Source organism: Pristis pectinata, chromosome 9, assembly GCF_009764475.1.
Source record: "Pristis pectinata isolate sPriPec2 chromosome 9, sPriPec2.1.pri, whole genome shotgun sequence".
Taxonomy (NCBI): domain Eukaryota; kingdom Metazoa; phylum Chordata; class Chondrichthyes; order Rhinopristiformes; family Pristidae; genus Pristis; species Pristis pectinata.
In genome coordinates this window covers 6,385,297-6,406,627 of record NC_067413.1, presented here as the reverse complement: position 1 = coordinate 6,406,627, position 21,331 = coordinate 6,385,297, and the positions used below count along the sequence as shown (strand labels likewise).

Below are 21,331 nucleotides of genomic sequence, written 5' to 3'. Positions count from 1 at the left end.
GTACCGATTCCTGTGATACATCAGTGGTCACAGGAATCCAATAACAAACCAAACAGCCCTCCATCAATCCACCTATCATGTATTCCTTTATCAAATCTCCTCTTAACTTCCTTTCTTGGAAGAAGAACACTTCCAACCTCTCCAGTCTAACGGAGCAAAAGATCCCTTGCCCCTGGAACCATATAAAACCTTATATATTCAAATATTTCACTGTGGGAATTACATTTATTGAGCATGAAATTTTATGGCCAAACAGTTTGCCGAGCACTAATTATGGGTTTTAATGCCATTAAAAACTCACTTACATGCAGTAAGATTTTTGGAGTATTTTATACCACATCCATTTCAGGAATACCTGAAATTCATGTCAGTTGAAGTAATTCCCCTCAATTACAGCGTGGAACTCTGCAAACAGTGCAGAACCACTGACAGAGACTTCAGGATTTCTGTGTGAACCTACATATGTATGAAGACCCCAAATTTACTCTCAGCTTTAAGTTATTGTGGCAGTGAATGTCAGTAGTTTTGCTGTAAAATGCTTCTTCTTCTTAGTCCCTTGGGGGGGGGGGGGGGGAGGCAGGGGTCAAGGATGACTTGCTTCCAATTTGGTCCCATGGGCTCGAAGATGACAGGAGAGTCTTGTGCAGTGTCTGCTGACCCTTCCACAGTGGGGAAGGTGGTGCTCTATGGACTCGTTGGTGGGTTGCTTGGATCCCTGGATGGTAGAAAGAGATAAAAAGGGCAGTTATGTCTCTGCAATTTCATGTGAAGGTGTGACGATAACATTTTGGCAACAGGATTACAGGGGAATTATTTTTAGAGCCACTGCTGCTGTACATGCAATGGTAATTGGTTCATTATTGTCACATGTACCAAAAGTACATAAGTACATCAAGTTAATACAAAAGGAAAAGAAATGACAGAACATAGAATACAGTTACAGAGAAAGTGCAGGAGGAAAGTTAAGTGCAAGGGCCACGATGAGGTAGATTGAAAAATCAAGGGTTCATCTTTACTATACAGGAGGTCCGTTCAAGAGTCTTATAACATCAGGATAGAAGCTGTCCTTAAGCCTGGTGGTGCATATTTTCAAGTTGATGCCTGATGGGAGGGGGGAGAAGAGAGAGTGACTGGGGTGCGAGGGGTCCTTGATAATGTTGGTTGCTTTCCTGAGGCATCAAGTATAGACAGAGTCAATGGAGGGGAGGCTGGTTTTTGTGATTGACTGCGCTGTGTTCACAACTCACTGCAATTTCTTGCAGTCTTGGTGAAATCATTTGCCATACTAAGCTGTTTTGCATTTATTAAGATGCTGCGTCTGTAAAAATTGATGAGGGCCATTGGAGGGAAGGCTGGTTTTCGTGATAGACTGGGCTGTGTCCACAACTCTCTGTGCAGCTAATTCATGACTTTTGGCTTGCAGTACCATCTGGACGGAACTAGGAAAGAACTTTCTTGTAAAAATTGTGTATAATTAATGTTTAAGTTTTGTTTTTCTTGTCAATACTGCTTATCAGATGCTAAGTGCCTGTAATGCTGCTGCAAAGAAGTTTTCCATCGCACCGGTGCACACATGTACTTGTGCACATGACAATAAACTCGACTTTGACTTTTTTGACTAGTTTGCACCTTATTCTTGATGCATTCAGTCAATGCTGCCTAATATTTTTTAAAAAGTAAAACTAACCTGCAATCCTTCCACCAGCTGCATCAGTGCCATTTAGCAAAACTGCAAACCTTAAAACCCAAGAAGTACAAAGTATGTGGAAGAAATTAAACATTTAAATTTGACGTTAAGCCTAAAATTTGGGCCTTGGCTTGGGGTTGCCATGGTGCCGGGCGGGTCATGTGGTTCGCCCCCTCCCCGCCGCATACGCAGTGACGTCAACCCGCCGGCTGAAAGCGGGGGATTGTGGGACGGCCCTTCCTTTCTCCCGGCCGCCATCTCAGGGTTGCCTCGCCGCTCGGCTCCGTCCGCCCGCCGGCCGCTCCCTCACCTCCCTCCGCCGCTCCCTCGCCTCACGGCTCGCTCCTAACGTTAGTCCAGTCGCCGGGGGTTCAGGCGGGAAACGCAGCGGACACCATGGTGGCGGCAAAGAAGACGGTGAGTCTCCTTCCTCCGCCCCCCCCCCCCCCCCCGGGCCTGGTTCACGTGGAGAGGCGGCGGCGCGGCCCGGCCCGGCCCGGGGGGGGCGGCTCACCCCGGCCCGGCCCGCAGCACCCTCCAACCAGCACCCCCCCCCCCCCCGCCGCCGCCCAGCGGTCCCGCCGGGAGGGAGGGAGGGAGGGGTGGGGGCGGGTGTCCCGCCGGGTGGCGTCGGTTCCAGTTCCCATCATCTCCCACCGCTTGGGGCTGAAGGGTCCCGGGAGCCCTAGAGGGGGGGCGGGAGGGCTTGGTGAGGGTGATGGCGGGTAGAGAGGCCGCAGGGACCAGCCTCTTCCTCTCTCCAGAGGGGACAGTGGGACAGGTCAGTTCAGGATCCATACAACACAACTGTCCTGGGCTGTCCCCATATCCCTTGATTCCTTTAGGGTCTAAAAATCTATCAGAACACGGAACAGTACAGCACAGGAACAGGCCCTTCGGCCCACCATGTCTGTGCCTGAATGAAACTAATCCCATCTGCCTGTATGTGATCCATATCCCTTTATTCCCTGCATATTCAAGTGCCCATTAAACATCTCTATTGTATCTGATTCCACCTCTTCCCTCTGGCAGCCTGTTCCAGGCACCTACCACTTTCTGTGTAAGTAAGAAAAAACTTGCCCTGCACATCTCCTTCAGGCTTTTACCCTCTCACCTTAAATGCATGCCCTCTAGTATTTGACATTGGTTGGCATGGATGAGTTGGGTGAAAGGGCCTGTTTCTGTGCTGTATAACTCTGACATTTCTACCCTGAGAGGAGATCCGGGGTTATAAATCAACCAAGGTCTCTGCTGGATTGTTTTGTTCACTCTTAGGGTGCCAAGATCTCTGGTAGTGCAGAGAAGATTTAATGGAGTGGCATGTGATTAATTTATGCATAGAGGTGTTATCCTTTGGCCAAAGCGCAATATAGGTTTGACAAAGATATTTAGAGCTATGTAGTTTCAATTGAGTGAAGTTTTCAATAGTAATGTGTGGTCATTGACCTTCAGACTGGATTTAACTGGGTATCATGGGAAATTGGGTAGTGATTTTCCCTGTTAAACATTATTTGTACTGATAATCCTTCAAGAAAAGTGCCAACCTTGTTTGAGGCTAGGAGTCTCGTTCCCTTCTGATCCCCAAGTGGAGGTTGTCGCTCACTTACTCCAAAGCCTACACTATTTCACCCAAGGCCCTCTCCCTGAAATCTGTCTGAAGGCTAGAGAAGTTCAGACATAGGAATCTGGGCAAGTTGGAGACGAGATGGCATTTTGTAAGTGAGGCTGTTGCTTGTGAAGGTTTAAGATGGTTATCAGTGAAGAGACCAGGCCTTTGCTCTATAGTCTGGAATGATCGTGGAACATTCTGGAGATTCAGTTGAAGGGAATAGGACCCCATTGCTGTAGCCGAGACTGGTGGTGACTGGCCAGTCCTAGTTCCCCTTATCTGCTCACAGCTGCCTTGAAGTCAGTTGGGCCAAGTGCAAAGCCAGTGTAAGAGTGGGTAATGACTTCAATAAGAACATAAGTAGGAGCAACCCAGTCGGTCCTTGAAGATGGCACTGTCATTCATGGTCAATTCACTCTCGACCATGCTCACTCCATGCCTTGACTCCCTTGTAGTTCAAATGTCTGTCAGATCTGCTTCTTGAATGTATTCAATGATTCTGCCTCCACAATTTTATGGGGTAGAGAATGCATTATTTTGCTGGCCAGAAAGCACTGTAGTTTTTAAAATATCTGCCATTCAGAGCTATTTAATTTGAATAAAATAAATATAAAGTAAAAATAATTAAATGCACATGAATGGTTAAAGCAAATTAATTGAATTATTCTCAACTTTGATTCCTAATCTGTCTGCCTAAAATCCCCATTGAAATAATGACACGGGATCTAAGTGTGTTTGTTCATCTAATTTATTAGATCTGGTGTCTGCATTTTGAGAGGTATTGGCCATCAAATCATTTGAAAATTTCAGGTGTCTTGGAGCTGGTTCTGTTTTTAATTTGCACTCTGATTGTATTTCTAGTTATCATAATGACACTTTTTTTTAATGCAGAAAAAGTCTTTGGAATCCATCAATTCCAGGCTTCAGCTGGTAATGAAAAGTGGTAAATATGTGCTGGGTTACAAACAGACTTTGAAAATGATTCGTCAAGGCAAAGCCAAGCTGGTTATTCTTGCCAACAACTGTCCAGCCTTGAGGTGAGTTGCAGCATTTTGAGATGATGCTGTCCGTTATTTTTGTCTCATTTTTGACCAGATATATTGCAATTTAGAAAGAAAAACAAAACTCTCAGCAAGTCAGCATCTGGAGAGAGGAAAAGTTAGTGTTTCATGTTGAATACCTACTGGAACTTTTAAAAGTTAAAAATAAATTGTGTTTAAAATTGGAGAGTGAAATGAAGTGGAAAAACAAAATGAGATGTCTCTGATAGGATGAAGACCTGGAAAGATTGAATAATGCAGCAGTGGTGGTGCTCACTGAAATGGTGTTACAGTGGAGTGAATAACAAGGCATCACTGGGAGAGGGGTAGGTGGGAGGGAACAAATTCTCCAATTACTAGAAAAGGAGAAAAAAATTGTAGAGATATAAGAAGAAGGGGATGATGAGTTACTGAAATATATTTTAAAAAATTGCTTTTTCAGGCAGCATCTGAGAGAACCAGCACTAACATTCCAGGTTGAACAAATAACTGAAGCAGGATAATTGGCTCCTTAAGCCTGCTGTGTCATTCAATAAGATCATGGCTGATCCTGCCTTGGCCTCAACATCTCTCTCTTCCTATACCCCCTCATTCTTAAAGTTCAAATGTCTGTCAATCTCCACTTTGAATATATTTAATGACTGCCTCCACAGCTCTCTCAGGTAGCGAATTGCAAAGATTCATGACCATCTGATAAAAGAAGAACTGGGCAATGGTTTATTCTGAACCAATCCCCTGGGTCCAGAAACCCCCCCCCATAAGGGAAGCAATCTCTTGGGATCTGTTATATTAGTTCCCCTCAGAATCTTGTATCTCTCATAAGATCATGCTTGTCTTCTAAATTCCAGTGAGTATAAAGGCAGCCTCTCTTCATACATCAATCTCTTCCTCCCAAAAATCAGTGAACCCTCTCTGCACTTCCACCAATGCAAGTATATCCATGCATAAGGAGAACAAACCAGAATGCAGTCGTCCTGGTGCAGTCTCACCTGCACCCTGTAAAGTAGCATTAAAATCTTTGTTTATACTCCTTACCCCCTGCAGTAAAGGCCAACGTTACTCAACAATTACTTGCTGTCACTGTATACCAACCCTTTGTGTTTCATGCAGTATGACTTCCAGGTTTCTTTGTACTGCAACAGTTTGTAGTACAACTGGTTAAATTTGCTTCACCATTCCTCCTTCCAAAGTAGATAATCACATCTTCCTTACTATTTGCTAACCCATCTATCTTTGTATCATCAGCAAATTTGGCTACGTTATATTCAGTCCCTTGAACCAAGTCATAGATTGTGAATAGTTGATTGATGGGGTTCTAATTGGAATTCACAAGTTGGAACTATGTAATGACTGCCACTGATTCAGCCATTTTGGTGGGGATTTTGACTTAAAGGTTTTGTTCTTTTGCGTTGACCTTGAGTGTTATTTTTAGTCATCTTGGCGTATATTACAATTGGATTGCCATAACTTGATGTCAAACTAATTCACCTGGCTATGTATAGTTTGTATTTGATTTATACAAACAAGGCACGTTGATGTCTGAACAGAATTTGTTGCATCCATTATGTAAAATTATGTTAAAATATTTCAAATAGAGAAATTATTTTCAGATATAAAGCCTGGTGACTTTGACAGTCACCTGTAGTTGGTGCATTTTGCTTTCGATTGAGCTAATGGGCAGCCATATCTTGATAAAAGTTTGTATTTTGATACTGTTTTGACGGTATATTGTATTTGTTTCAGGAAATCAGAAATTGAATACTATGCCATGTTAGCCAAGACTGGTGTACATCATTACAGTGGCCATAATATTGAGCTAGGTACTGCTTGTGGTAAATACTACAGGGTGTGCACACTGGCCATCATTGATCCAGGTAATTTATACAATTCCTTAGACTACATTCAGATGCATGTTACTGGATCTGAATTCTCTGATCCAGTGAGATTGTGGGATTGATTTGCACAGTATGTTGAGACCATGCATGTGGTAATGGCTCTTGCACACTTGGTTATTGGTTACCTGTGTTATTGCGAATATTCTCGCTGGCTTGATTTTAATGCTTTAGTCAAGTCAGGCTAGTCATTCGCTAGATTAATGCTGTGCTTGTTGTCCACAGGACTACTTCAAGTTCTGTTGTAATATTTGCCAGCAACAACTTGAGTTTATTGCATTATGCCTTGAAACTTTATCTATAGGACAAAAAGCCTTGGTTCTAAATGGAATGGAACAAATACAAATTGACTTTGAGTCATTGGTGCAATGCTTATTTTCTGTATCGTTTATACCTACTTAACTAAGGCTATGGTGAAATGAATTTGACTTTTAATGGATCTTTTCTTTCAGGTGATTCTGACATCATCAGAAGTATGCCGGAGCAGATCAGTGAGAAATAAATTTCTTGTGACTCAAATATTTTACAAATAAAGCTGTTCAGTAAAAAGATGAACTGTTTCCAATTTTTAATAATGTGCTCCAAATTTGCACTTGGGACCTTCATTGAAAAGTCATCAGACTTTTTGAGGATGCACTCCCTTGAGTTTTAGTTAATCCAAGAATTGATTTGATGATTCCTCCTTGCTGTTGTGGTATCTCGGCATTAGAGTTGGGCCAGGTAAAGATTTTATTGCAATATTCACTGTACAGCAATTATTGTTGAGTGGAAAGGGGGGTGGGGGGGGGGGGGAGGGTGGAAACAACATTATTTGAGTGCTCAGATTGCTGTGCTGACTAGTCTTTACTGGGGTGAAAGGCTATGAAGCTGAAGAAAAATAAAGATAAATTGCATTCTGCTGTCTTTATTTGCATAAACTTTAAAAGCATAAACTATTACATATTAATCACTTCATAAACAAGGTTATCCTGTGGGGAAAACTGGTTGCGAATGATATGCATAAAATATAGCTTGTTTTAATGACCTACAATAGCTTTTCATATAAAAAAACAAATGGTTGAGTTTGCACGTTTTCATTCTTGGTAAGTTACAGTACAAGTCGGCAGTAGCCCAGCTGGCGTACAAATATAAAATGCCATGCACATTGTTTTTTAGACATGCACAGTAGAGACGGTAATATTTCTCCTTTGTCGGTTGGATTCAATAAAATATGTATAATGGCAGTGTTTAGTTACCTGATTGGAAAACATAACTCAGTGTGTCAAGCTACAGTCCCCAGTTACAGCTGGGGAAAGGACAAATGTTTGTTCTTGTTGCTCTTACTTGGCTGTGACATACTTCTCAACAGTCTTCAGTCTTTTCATCACTTCATCCAGTGGATTCTAGTTAAGGAGCTGGAGTTATTTTTTTAAATAATGCCTGTATCCCAAAATTGAATAAATAAAATCTGCTTAAATTTTAAATGCAAAGGTCAGTGAATTCAGGTTTTGTAACTTAAGACTGGCTTAATTTGGAATGAATGCAAATAACTGCCTTCACATTGGAAACCTTTATTGGTTATTTCTACTTGATAGCTTTACAAACCTGAGTGTAGATCTAAAATGCCTTCAGTTAAGAGCTGGGCTGGTGGTGTAGGTTGCCTTCTGAGGCAAAACGTGTTGGCTGTAGTATAGCTAATGTAAATGGGTGGAGGGATGGTGTATGTGAGATATTTCAGATGTACAAGTCTGAAGTACTTAGAGCAGTATGTTAAAGTAAAAACAGTATGTACTAAAATGGCATAAAGTTGAGAAGCAATGCATGCTTGTCAGCTAAATCAAAACAATGTTAATAGAACAGTACAGCACACAACAGGCCATTCGGCCCTTCTAGTCTGTGCTGAAATTTTATTCTGCTAGTCCCATTGACCTGCACCCAGTCCATAACCCTCCAGACCTCTCCCGCCCATGTATCTATCCAATTTATTCTTAAAACTTAAGAGTGAGCCCGCATTTACCATGTCAGATGGCAGCTCTTTCCACACTCCCACCACTCTTTGAGTGAAGTTTCCCCTAAACCTTTCACTGTAAAGTTATGTCCTCTTGTACTTATCTCTCCTAATCTATACCCCTCATAATTTTGTAAACCTCTATCAAATCTCTCCTCATTCTTCTACGTTCCAAGGAATAAAGTCCTAACCTGTTCGACCTTTCCCTGTAACTCAACTGAAAAGTTGAGTTACAGGAAAATGCAAAGAGTATGCTGAAACAATTATCTTAAAACACAGCAGACTGAAGGTCAAGACACTAAGTTGGATGTGGTACTTTAGGAGACCCAGAGCACCTGGGACTTTAGAGTGCTCCCAGTAGGTTTAGTGAAACATGGGACATGGAACGAGTAAATTAGGGGTAGTGTATTGATTAAGGGAACAAGGATTGAAACAACCAAAGGACTGTTACTGAAGCAAAAGCTGTTTGTGACAGAATACTAGACAACATATGTGGGTCCCTTTCAAGAAGTAGCTCAATGTATGAGAAAGTAAACAAGGGTGGTAGAGAGTAGCTGGATCTGTAAATGAAGAATCAGGGCTAGTGACTGGCAATTTTCAGGGACCAGTGGTAAGATGGTCATTGTAGGATCAAAGAAAATATGCTAGTCAGCAAGACCGAGCATGACCAAGAAGAAAAGTCAGTGAGTGCACAAACAACCATAAGAGAACCAGCTGGACATGGCGGGAAAATACTGCGCTGCAATCATTCAGAGGATGAACCTTTGAGGTTTCAAGGAACACTGGCTACTTCCTTTTAAGTATTTGTACTTTGTACTGGATACAACTTAAACCACTAGGGGTGCAGACATATTGCTTCCTGTTGTGAATGTCTCTTCAGTTTAAATTTTGAAAAATAGCAACTTAAAATTAGCAAATCTTTTTTGAAATGCGTACTTTACCAGATGGTCTTTTCCCATCTTTAATTGAATTCTTAAATACTTCAAGAAACTTGTGCAAATCTTTTTGTGTAAGAATCAATCATTTCTGAGGCAATTCCAAAACCCTCCCACTCTGAAATAAGTTGAGATCCTTCTAAATTTTCATTAATTGGAACCCCCCCCCCCCCAGACACAGGCTATTAAATCTTTTTGCTCTTACAGATAACAAAAAAATCCCTAAATTAAATCAAACTAAAGTATTTAAGCCTGAGGTGTAAAGACTTATAATGGGAATATAGAGGATGCGTTAGGCACAATGAATAATTTTGACCAGAATTGGCTGCATGAAGAAAAGTGGAGGGCAGCTTGAACAAGTGCTGCCTGATTTGCTTCCTTCGTGTTCTGTTGTATTTCTAGTTCTACATTTATGGCTGTTCCTTTCCTTGCACCAAGGCAACAAGTAATTTATGATTCTTAGAGTAAAGGAGGGAGCAGGACATATGTTTTATTCACTTACAATTCTCTGGGTGAAGAAGGTCCCCTTCATATCCCTGCTTAATCTCTTCTCCCTTATCCTAAACTTGTGTTCCCTAGTTTTATCTACCTCAGATATGGGAAAAAGTTTCCTGCAGTCTACCTTATCTATACCCCTCATAATTGTATATACCTCAATCAACTCTCCTCTTAACCTCCTCCGCTCCAGGGAGAACAGACCCAGCCACTCCAGTCTCATAACTAAAATGCTCCATCCCAAGGCAACATCCCGGTGAATCTCTGCACCCTCTCCAGTGCTATCACATCTTTACTATAGTGGAGTGATATTTTATTTGCTTGGTTGCTGTTTTGTCTGATGCAATCACCTGCCAGTGGGGATTGTGATCAGAATCTCCTCTGAATAGATTACAAAGATGCTATTGGAAGGAGCCAAAAAGGCAGTTATGACTTCCTTTAGGAACCACCCCTAAGTCTCTGGGTGTTGACTGAGTTTTCTTTAAAATCCTTGTTACTTTTACAATTCACTGTCACCATCTTCCTCCAAGACCTGTTGTCTGGTTCATTTGCATTGCACATGGTTTCATCTCTACCACAATGACTATTCTTAGTCCTGCAGAGTTAACATTGACCCTTTGATCCATCCCCATGCCTCACTGACATCCTGGGACCCAAAAGGCTTATAACCACCATAATATCAAAAGACATACATCATAAACATGGGTGAACACAATCTAAATTTTGCACATCAAAGGATATATTTCTTGGTTAATCTTTGTATTTCTTCATTAGCTTGAATCCGGAAAGCCATAACTGCTTGGCACTTGCATTGATCCCCAACTGATGGATTTCCTGTAAACAATTAAAAACATACGTTACAGCATTACAGGCAGTCCCCAGGTTACAACAGGGTTTCGTTCCTGAGAACTGTTTGTAACCCGAACTATCTGTATCAGAAATGAACAGCAGTTGTGTGTGTGTGTGAGAGGATCACAGAAACAGCAGTAATGGGAGCGTGAGCAGCCGCTGGAGTGAGTGAGTGAGTCTGCTCAATGTTCTCAGCTCAACCCAGCCCCAGCTTGTTATGGCTCGAGTGGGGTGGGAGAGAAGGCATTTGGAAACGCCCCGTTCCCACACAGCAGAAGATGCCTGCAGCCCCGTAGCAGTTGTCAAATCCCCGCTGTCTCCCACATGCTCACATGAACGGGCTGCACGTAAGTTGGGCATTCGTAACCTGGGGAGGACATACAATCTGCTCTTGTGTAAATGTTGCATAAGTGGAGACTTTAAACCTCTGCAGGTATCCTGAGCAGCAATGCGTCAATTGGCGGCTGCACACCATGTTTGGGGTTCTTTGGTTCCACATTTTATGCCTCTACTGAGATGACTTCTGGGCATATTTATTTTTTACTTTGACTTTCAAATGACCCTAGTTCATTAGTTACACAATGGAGGAGTATTTGTGAAAATAATGGTTGAGGGGGAAATAAAACAGGTGGCCCATAAAACCTGTCCCACATCATAATGGCCTGCTTGTACATCACTAAAAATTTTGCCCCCATTCGGAGAGGTTCTGAAGCCCAGCAATAGGCCATTGGGATAACTGGGCTAGACTCATCACTCTAATTACCTTCACCAATCCTGTCTCCGTAACCTTCTGTTCCTTGCCTCAAATTCCTTAAATGTATTAAGTTTATGCAATCTTTCCATATACTAGAATTTGCATGATTCCTTTTACAAGCTTTTTGGCCTTAAATTTGCAATTTGCCTTCAGAAATACACGTGTGCATGAAAAGCCATAAATAGGTGAAGTAATCTGGAGTTCTTTGGGGCTGTGACTAGTGGAATAATAAGGTGGAGCCCGTGGATATGATGCATTTCCAGATTTGGAAAGCTCCTGATAAGGTTCCACACAGGGAGTTGCTCAATGAAGAAGCTGGAGTAATATACTGACATGGATTGAGAACTGGTAATCAGACAGAAAATAAAAATTGGGAATGAGCAGATCTTTCTCAGGCTGTGCCCAGTGAGATACAACAGGTCGTGCTTGGGCGCCAGCTGTGCCTGATCTACATAATGATTTAACTGAAGGGACCAAATGTCATGTTGCCAAGTTTGCCAATGATACGAAATTGGGTGGGATTGTGAGTATGGAGGACCACGTGAAGGCACTTCGAAGACAAGATGAGTGGTTTGGCAAGAGTGTGGCAGATGCAATACAATGTGGAAAATTGTGGTGGTATCCACTTTGGTGTACAACACAGAAAGGCAAAGTACTTCATTTAAATGGTGAGGGATTGGGTAATGTTGATACTCAAAGTAACCTTGATGTCCTTGTGTACAATCAGCCATTCAGACGCACCAACAGTTAGGAAGACAAGTGGTATGTTGCCCTTTATTATGAGGATTAGAGTACAGGGGTAATTCCACTGCAATTATGTGGAAGGGGCAAATTTTTTTACACAGAGAGTGGTGGGTGCCTGGAATGCACTACCAGGAGTGGTGGTGGAGGCAGATACGATAGAGCTGTTTAACAGGCTCTTAGATAGGCACATGGATGTACAGAGAATGGAGGGAGATGGACATTGTGTAGACAGAAGGCATTAGTTAGGCATTTAATTACTTCAGCAAAACATCATGGGCCAAAGGGCCTGTTCCTGTGCTGTACTGTTCCATGTTCTATTAAAACCATTTAAAAGGCACTTGGACAGGTACATGAATAGGAAAGGTTCAGAGGGATATGGGCTAAACATGGGCAAATGGGACTAGCTTAGATGAGAACCTTGGCCAGCATGGAGCAGTTGGGCCGAAGGGCCTGTTTCCATGCTGTATGGCTGTATGACTCTATTGTGGCTCTATGTGGGGTCACACCTGGAGTATTGGGTAGAGTTTTGCTCTCCTTACCTAGGAACGGATAGAGGTAGTGCAGCAAAAATTCACTAGATTGGTCCTAGGGGCGGCGAGTTTGCTTCTTGAGAGATTGAGCAGACTAAGATTGTAGTCTCTGGGGTTCAGAAAAATGAGATCTCATTCAAATTTACAAAATCCTTACAGGCCTCAAATGGGTGTTGTGGGAAGGATGGGATGTCTCCCCTTTTTATGGGGGGAGTCTTGAACCAGGTATCACAGTTTCAGTAAGAAAGGATAGACCATTCAAGACTATTCTTTCTGATAGGTTTTTTCTCTCAGAGGATGGTGAAGCTTTGGAATTCTCTTTGCAATGGAGGCTCAGTGATAGAATTAATTCAAAACACGAATTACTGCATATTGAAGGAATGGAGGATATGGTGATATTGGAGGTAGAGGAATCAGTCACGATCTTGGTGAATGGCAGAGCAGAGTTGAAGGGCCAAGCATCGTACTGCTACTTATTATGTTTTTGTGTATTTTAGCCTGGCCCCATCCAGAGATCTATCTGCCTTGCCTCTGGCAGTGGTTTTGCCATGATTCTTTTAGGGAAATCAAAAAGAAATGCTGGTGCATGTTACATGAAGTACCTTTGCAAATCTGAGCTTTCACTTTCTCTGCAATTTCAGCCATGGACCTGGGGTTCTTTGTGTAATATAAGTGTTCATCCTGAGGAAACGAAGCAATTTGTTGTAGTCCTTCTTCAACTGCCTTCCCAACCCCAACAGCATAAATGTTGATACCTGTTGAGACAGATTAATAAACATTATACCTTCCCTCTCTTTCCATTGAGCCAACGTTAACAGTTCTGCAGGGGAAGCAGATGCACATGATACTTTCAACCTAGGAGTACAAGTACGTAGTTCCCTGAAAGTGACGTCACAGGTAGACGGGGTGGCGAAGAAGGTGTTTTGCGCGTTGGCCTTCATCAGTCAGGGCACTGAGTATAGGAGTTGGGACATTATATTGCAGTAGTACAAGGCACTGATGAGGCTGCACCTGGAGTATTGTGTACAGTTTTGGTCACCCTGTTACAGGAAAGACATGTTTAAGCTGGAAAGAATGAAAAGAAGATTTGCAAGAATGTTGCCAGGACTCGAGGGCCTAAGTTATTGAGAGAGGATGGGCAGGCTAGGACTTTATTACTTGGTGCGTAGGAGACCGAGGGGTGACCTTATACCTCGTACAAAATCATGGATTTTGCTAGGACTCGAGGGGCTGCGTTATAGAGGAGGGGAGAATGAGGGGTGATCTTATAGAGAGGTGTAAAATTGTGAGGGGCATAGATAGGGTGAATGCACACAGTCTTTTTCCCAGGGTTGGGGAATCAAGAACTAAAGGGCATAGGTTTAAGGTGAGAGGGGAAAGATTTAATAGGGACCTGAGGGGCAACTTCTTCACGCAGAGGATGGTGCGTATATGGAACTAGCTGCCAGAGGAAGTGGTTGACACAGGTACATTAATAAATTAGACAGATACATGGATAGGAAAGGTTTAGAGGGATATGGGACTATCTTAGATTGGAATCTTGGTCAGCATGGACAAGTTGGACCGAAGGGCCTGTTTCTGTGCTGTATTGCTCTCTAACAGGGAATTGGATAAATTCTTGAAGATAATACAAGGTCGTATTGGTATTGGTATTGGTTTGTTATTGTCACTTGTACCGAGGTACACTGAAAAACTTGTCTTGCATAACATTCGTATAGGTCAATTCATTACACCGTGCAGTTACATTGGGTTAGTACAGAGTGCATTGATATAGTACAGGTAAAAACAATAACAGTACAGAGTAAAGTGTCACAGCTACAGAGAAAGTGCAGTGGAATAAGGTGCAAGGTCACAACAAGGTAGATCGTGAGGGGGAGAGCAGGCAGGATTAATTGGGGAGCTGTTTCCAAATACCAGCACCGGTGTGTTGGTTAGAATGGTCCCACCTGCAGTATTTTCCTATGGGAAAACATCCTTTATTGGCCACAGCGACAGGACACATTACCGTTCTGCTTTGCTTTAGTTGCCCATTCTGCTATGTTGCCTCGCGCATACCCATCGGTGAAGACAACCGCCACCCTCGGGATGTTCTGAGAAAGGGCTCGAGCTCCTTCAGCCACCTTGAAGCTGTGCTTGAAGAGCTGCCTCAGATCCTGCCCTGACCTGAATCCCTGAGGTGCATATTTTGTCCGGCCCACGGCTGCCTTGATTTCGTTGGCAGTGCTGTAGCGTCTGAGAGGAAATTCAGTTTGGACTTTAGTAGCATACTGCACCAGGCCCACCCGAGTTGCATTCGGTGCAACTTCCAATGCATCCACGATGTTGTTGACAAACTGCTTCACCGACTGGAAGTTCTGTGCTCCAAGTCTTTTAGATCCATCGATGATGAAGACGAGGTCCATTGTTCTACTGCTACACTCTACAGGGGCCAGACATAAGAAGACACATTAAGTGCTCTGAAACATTTAGAGTCTTAGGCTCACACAGCACAGAAACAGGTCCTTTGGCCCAACTTGACCATGCTGCCTGTGTTGCCCATCGAGTTAGTCCCATGGCCCATAGCCCTCTAAACCTCTCCCATCCATGCACTTATCTAGATGGCTTTTAAACGTTGCTAATGTCAACCACTGTTGCTGGCAGCTCATTTCCAAATACGCACCACCCTTTGCGTGAAGAAGCTGCCCCTGATGTCCCTTTTAAATCTCTCGCCTCTGATCTTAAACCTATGCCCTCTTGTTTTTAGCAGCCCCTCTATGGGAAAAGGACTATGTGCTTTCACCTTGTCTATGCCCCTCAGGATCTTATATCCCTCTATCTCCCCTGTTCCAGGGAATAAGGTCCTAGTCTACACAGCCTCTCCTTGTAACTCAGGCCCCCAAGTCCAGGCAACATCCTGGTAAATCTCTTCTACACTCTTTCTAGTTTAATAACATCTTTCCTATAACAGGGTGACCAAAACTGTACACGATACTCCAAGCGAGGCCTCACCAATGTCTTATATAACTGTAACATAAATTCCCAGCTCCTGCACTCAATGCCATTTTTTATTTGCATGCTTTTTAGTTCCCTGTGCAGATGGTGCACTATCACCGCAGATCATTGTTAGGGCACAGAAAAAGGCCATTCAGCCCATTGAGTATATACTGGATCCAAATAATCTTGATTTAAATAGACATGGAAGAAAACCAATAACAAAAACAAATGCTGGAAACACTCAGCAGGTCAGACAACATCTGGGAAAAGTGAAGCAGAGTTAATATTTCAGGTCGAAAGCCCTTTGCCCGAACCCTCCATCTTTGACCTGAAATGTGAACTCGCTCTCTCCACAGATACTGCCTGACCTGTTGGGTATTTCCAGCTTTTGCTGTTTTATTTCGGATTTCTAGCATCTGCAGTGCTTTTGATTTTCATAGAAGAAAAACCAATATGACATAACTAAGATTTTTACGTTGTCTAAATCTGCAATTTCTCACCCAGAGATGGGAGAGAGTGGCCTGATTTTGTGTAGTTAGTTAATCCATAGCTGAAGGGGTGTCATAGGGGGGAAAGGCAGTCTGAATGGTCTCATTAACTGACATACAAAAACTTACTTTTATGCTACTGGTTATGTGATCAAGCAAGACTGAATTAGCAATCCACAAACACAAGTTCAAATCCCACCATAACAGGGTGAAATTATAAACTAAAGGTAATTTTTTAAAAAAATAATTTGTTCACTGGATGTGATATCGCTGGCAACGAAGGCAATCAGATGGGTGTTTGCATCAATTTATGTTTTCTGTTACCAAGATTAGCTGTTTCATTTTAATTCCAAGTTGGTTTGGTTTATGATTGCCATGTGTACCGAGGTACAGTGAAGGACTTTTGCATGATCATCTCATCACATCAGAGCATTGAGGTTTAATTAATTGAATTTAAATTCCACTGCTGGTGTGGTGGGACTTGAACTAAACGTCTCCGGATCAATGGTCCAGAACTCTCCCTGCAGGGCTGGTAACTTAACCCCGTCACTGCTGAACTATAAAAATATCAACTTGTTGTAAAAATCTCTCTGGTTCACACTCTGGAGATGGAAGTTTTCAGTTTTCATCTACATGTGACTCCAGACCTACAGAGAGTGAGTATAAGATATAGGAGCAGAATCAGACCATTCGGCCCATCGAGTCTGCTCCGTGTTTCAATCATGGCTGATTTTTCTTTCAATCCCATTCTCCTGCCTTCTCCCCGTAACCCTTAACCCCCTTTACCAATCAAGAACCTATCAATCAATTAAATACACCCAGTGACTTGGTCTCCACAGCCCTCTGTGGCAACGAATTCCACAGATTCACCACCCTCTGACTGAAGAAATTTCTCCTCATCTCAGTTTTAAAGGGACCTCCCTTTATCCTTGAGCCTGTGCCCTCAGATCCTAGACTCTCCTACTGATGGAAACATCCTCTCCACGTCCACTCTATCCAGGCCTTTCAGTATCCAGTAGGTTTCAAGGAGAACCCCCCTCTCCTCTTTTATCTCTTCTCCTCCTAGTAAACTGTTAACCATGAAGGTGGCTGGTGGGAAATTAACAACAGACAAAGTAACACTGGCCTCTTGATCTTGAGGCAGGCGCGGTAGTGTAGTGGTTAGCGTAACGCTATTACAGTGCCAACAGCCCAGGTTCAATTCCGACCACTGTCTGTAAGCAGTTTGTATGTTCTCCCTATGCCTGTGTGGGTTTCCTCCAGGTGCTCTGGTTTCCTCCCACATTCCAAAGACGTACGGGTTAGGAAGTTGTGGGCATACTATGTTGGCGCCGGAAGTGTGGCGACACTTGCGGGCTGCCCCCAGAACACTCTACGCAAAAGATGCATTTCACTGTGTGTTTCGATGTACATGTGACTAATAAAGGTATCTTTAAAAACTGAGTGGTTTATCATGGTGACTCTTATTTTCTTGTTCCCACACATACAAGTATCAACTAGATGCATAAGCAAAATGCTGTATATACTGGGAATCTGAAATAAACTGGTTTGTATCAACACGAATGATCTCCTGTGTTGTAAATATCTATGAATCTAATCTAAAGCGGAAAACGCTATAAATTCTCAGCAGGTCAGGCAGCATCTGTGGGGAGAGAAACAGTAAAGGTTTCAAGTCAATGACCGCTTGTTGAACTGCCTTCCTCTCTCTCATACATGTCCCTACCCCTCAGATGAACACTCTTTTACATGCTTGCAATGGGGAAAGCCAAGCTGAGAAGTCACTGGTCGTGTCCAGAATGGCCCAGATAATGAGATGATCAAATGAAAGGCTTCATGCAAAGGAACCCATTCACCTGTGTATAAAGTTGGAGACCACTGAGCATCATTAGCTGGACAGTTCTGTTTATCAGCACAACTTTATAAAGTATCCAAAAGTTGAAAGCTAGTGGATTTTATTTTCATGTCCTCTCATTAATGAGTTAACCTTGTCTTGAATTTCGACTCTCCACTTTAAGGTTAAGCTGCTGGATATCTTGGTGTGTTTGATTTGAGCTCATCCACTCTATGTATGTGCAGTGGATTACAGCTCGGCGTTCAACACCATCGTCCCCTCAGTACTAATTAACAAGCTTCAAAACCTGGGCCTCTGTACCTCCCTCTGCAACTGGATCCTTGACTTCCTTATTGGGATTCCACAGTCAGTGCGGATCGGGAGTAACAGCTCCTCCTCGCTGACAATCAACACAGGCACACCTCAAGGATGTGTGCTTACCCCACTGCTCTACTCTCTCTACACTCATGACTGTGTGGCCAGGCACAGCTCAAATGCCATCTATAAATTTGCCGATGATACTGCTGTTGTTGGCAGAATCTCAGATGGCGATGAGGAGGCGTACAGGGGTGAGATAGATCGGCTGGTTGAGTGGTGTCAATGTCAGCAAGACCAAGGAATTGATTGTGGACTTCAGGAAGTTGGGAGAACACACACCAGTCCTCACTGAGGGGTCAGCGGTGGAAAGGGTGAGCAGCTTCATGTTCCTGGGTGTCAACATCTCAGAGGATCTATCCTGGGCCCAACACGCTGATGCAATCATGAAGGCGGCACGCCAGCACCTCTACTTCGTTAGGAGTTTAGGGAGATTTGGCATGTCACCAAAGACTCTTGCAAATTTCTACAGATGTACAGTGGAGAACATTCTGACTGGTTGCAGCACCGCCTGGTATGGAGGCTCCAATGCACAGGATTGCAAGAGGCTGCAGAGGGTTGTAGACTCAGCCAGCTCCATCACGGGCACAACCCTCCCCGCCATTGAGGACATCTTCAAGATGCGGTGCCTCAAGAAGGCGGCATCCATCACTAAGGACCCTCACCACCCGGGACATGCCCTCTTCTCATTACTACCACCGGGGAGGAGGTACAGGAGCCTGAAGATCCACACTCAATGATTCAGGAGCAGCTTCTTCCCCTCTGCCATCAGATTTCTGAACGGTCCATGAACCCATGAACACTACCTCATTATTCCTCTTTTGCACTATTTATTTATTTTTGTAACTTATAGTAATTTTTATGTCTTTATGTCTTGCACTGTACTGCTGCCGCAAAACAACAAATTTCACGACATGTATCAGTGATAAGAAACCTGATTCTGGTTCTGAGATATTTCACCAATGGGAACTCATCCTAATTGTGATGGTAGCAACTAACTAACTAAAGATGGGCCCCTCCAATTTTTTCCAGTGGACAAGGCCAAATTCCAGGGACCCAATGCAGATATCGTGACCTGGCTCCCCTAACCTGCCGTCCCATCTTGTTCAGACTACAAGTTGCTACCACAGCCATATGATAAGAAGAATTGAAGGGCGGGTTAGAACAAAATCTAACCGGGGAATCAGTTTGCTGTTGATGACAAACAGAAATAAAATCCTGAACTTACGTTGCAATGGATTGAAGGAATTGTTGGACTAGAAGAAATGGATCCAGAACCTTGTGGGACAGAATTGAAGGGAAAGTGAAGGTAACAGGGAGTGAGGGTGGGGGGGGGGGGGGGGGGGAGGTGGTGGAGAGGAAGGACGTACTTTGGCAGGTCTTCCCATCTGGGTTAAGGATGTATCCTTTCCGGCATCGGCAGAGGTAACTGTCCGCAGTGCTCACACAGTCATGTTCACATCCATGTCTGGCCACAAGGCAGAAGTTAGTTCCTGTAACGTGGACACAGGATGTGGTATTGGTATTGGTATTGGTTTATTATTGTCACTTGTACCAAGGTACAGTGAAAAACTTGTCTTGCATACCAATCGTACAGGTCAATTCATTGCACAGTGCAGTTACATTGGGTTAGTACAGAGTGCATTGATGCAGTACAGGTAAAAACAATAACAGTACAGAGTAAAGTGTCACAGCTACAGAGAAAGTGCAGTGCAATAAGGTGCAAGCTTTGTTTGGACGTAACCTGGCCTGCCCATTGCCCTGTTAAATCCCAGCCCCACTTCTGAACATGGTGGAAGGAAGGTCATTGATGAAACAGCTGAAGATAGTCAGCCAATGACTTTTTGTTCCAGACTCTCTACGTCACCACCATAGTCCGCTCTCACCCCTTGCCCAGGCCACTATTTGAAACAGATCAGTAAAGCTCACATTGAACAGGCTTCAGGGGCTCAATGACTTCCTTCTGCTCCTGTGCCTGGACCTGACAAAGGAACACTGGAAGCTGGAGAGTGTTCTTAACTTCACTCCTTCACTGACTTCGTCACTAACTCTCCGAGGGGCTCTCACTGCAGCCGGGGCTGGTTGGCTTGGATCTTGCCTGACCAAAGCTGAGAGTGTGAGTGCTCCCACCATAACGCAGTGTTCCATCTCACAGAGTACCTTGGCCAAGGTAAAACTCGGCCAAGTGCCGGTGTACTTGAGGAAATATCTACCCTGAAAGCCACAGTTGCTTCACAAACAGTTGCACCAGTAATGCCATTGTTCCCACACACCATGGGAACAGGAGGAGCCCCTTCAACCCCGGTGACTTCATGACTGATGTTTCTCAAGCTCACCCTAGAACTTAGATAGAACATTGACCAGTACAGCACAGGAACAGGCCCTTTGGCCCACAATGTTGTGCTGAACCAATTACTTTAGTAATAAAATGCCCAACTGAACTAATCCCTTCTGCCCACACAATGTCCGTATCCGACCATTTCCCTCACATTCCTGTGCCTATCCAAGAGCTTCTTGAATGCTCCTATCGTATCTGCCTCCACCACCACCCCAGGCAGCATATTCCAGGCACCCACCATTCTCTGTGTAAAAAACTTGCCCCTCACATCTTTGGACTTACCCCCTAACACCTTAAATGCGTGCCCTCTGGTATTAGACATTTCAACCCTGGGAAAAAGATACTGGCTGTCCATCTATGCCTCCCACAATCTTATAAACTTCTATCAGATCTCCCCTCAGCCTCCGCCGCTCCAGAGAGAACAACCCAAGTTTGTCCAACCTCTCCTCATAGCACATGCCCTCTAGTCCAGGCAGCATCCTGGTAAACCTCTTCTGCACCCTCTCCAAAGCCTCCACATCTTTCCTATAATGGGGCAACCAGAACTGAATGCAATACTCCAGATGCGGCTTAACTAAGGTTTGATTCCATATCCCCAAGTACTCTAACCTCAAGAGAGCTCTGCTATTGGTGAAACAGTTACACGTTCTCAGAAGGAAAGCAAGAGACATGATTGAAAACTGACAGAGCTATACAGCATGGAAAACAGGCCCTTCGGCCCAACTCATCCATGCTGGCCAGCTTGTCCATGCCCACCAAGTTGCATAACTGATCTGGTCACATTTGCCTGCGTTTGGCCCATAT

The 21,331-nt window shown here is 43.7% G+C and overlaps 2 protein-coding genes and 1 non-coding gene across 3 annotated transcripts in view; 2 read left to right on the top strand and 1 right to left on the bottom strand.

Moving 5' to 3' along the window:
- The first annotated feature begins 1,913 nt into the window (after nt 1-1,913).
- Nucleotides 1,914-6,779, top strand: rpl30 (ribosomal protein L30). The gene is made up of 4 exons (XM_052023505.1): nt 1,914-2,104; nt 4,188-4,333; nt 6,080-6,210; nt 6,681-6,779. The coding sequence occupies exons 1-4, from the start codon at nt 2,084-2,086 to the stop codon at nt 6,728-6,730; spliced, it is 348 nt and encodes a 115-aa protein (XP_051879465.1). The 5' UTR covers nt 1,914-2,083; the 3' UTR covers nt 6,731-6,779.
- LOC127574725 (small nucleolar RNA SNORA72) lies at nt 6,365-6,494 on the top strand. Its single transcript, XR_007956956.1, has one exon. It is a non-coding gene; the product is annotated as a small nucleolar RNA SNORA72 (small nucleolar RNA).
- A 141-nt stretch (nt 6,780-6,920) lies between the features above and the next one.
- LOC127574430 (matrilin-2-like) overlaps nt 6,921-21,331 on the bottom strand; it is a 28,628-nt gene continuing 14,217 nt past the window's right edge. Inside the window, exons 7-11 of the mRNA XM_052023438.1 lie at nt 19,560-19,682; nt 14,528-14,941; nt 13,125-13,277; nt 10,387-10,479; nt 6,921-7,603 (exon numbers count right to left, since the gene is read on the bottom strand). Coding sequence (XP_051879398.1) covers nt 7,548-7,603; nt 10,387-10,479; nt 13,125-13,277; nt 14,528-14,941; nt 19,560-19,682 — 839 coding nt within the window. The 3' untranslated portion in view covers nt 6,921-7,547. The remainder of the gene's footprint in view (nt 7,604-10,386; nt 10,480-13,124; nt 13,278-14,527; nt 14,942-19,559; nt 19,683-21,331) is intronic.

What these genes read in the sequence shown, in the direction of transcription:
- rpl30 (XM_052023505.1), top strand. Translation starts at nt 2,084, where the DNA reads ATGGTGGCGGCAAAGAAGACG. An exon ending in TGGTGGCGGCAAAGAAGACG is followed by an intron (nt 2,105 to 4,187) that starts GTGAGTCTCCTT and finishes TTTTTAATGCAG; the next exon opens with AAAAAGTCTTTGGAATCCAT. An exon ending in AACAACTGTCCAGCCTTGAG is followed by an intron (nt 4,334 to 6,079) that starts GTGAGTTGCAGC and finishes TATTTGTTTCAG; the next exon opens with GAAATCAGAAATTGAATACT.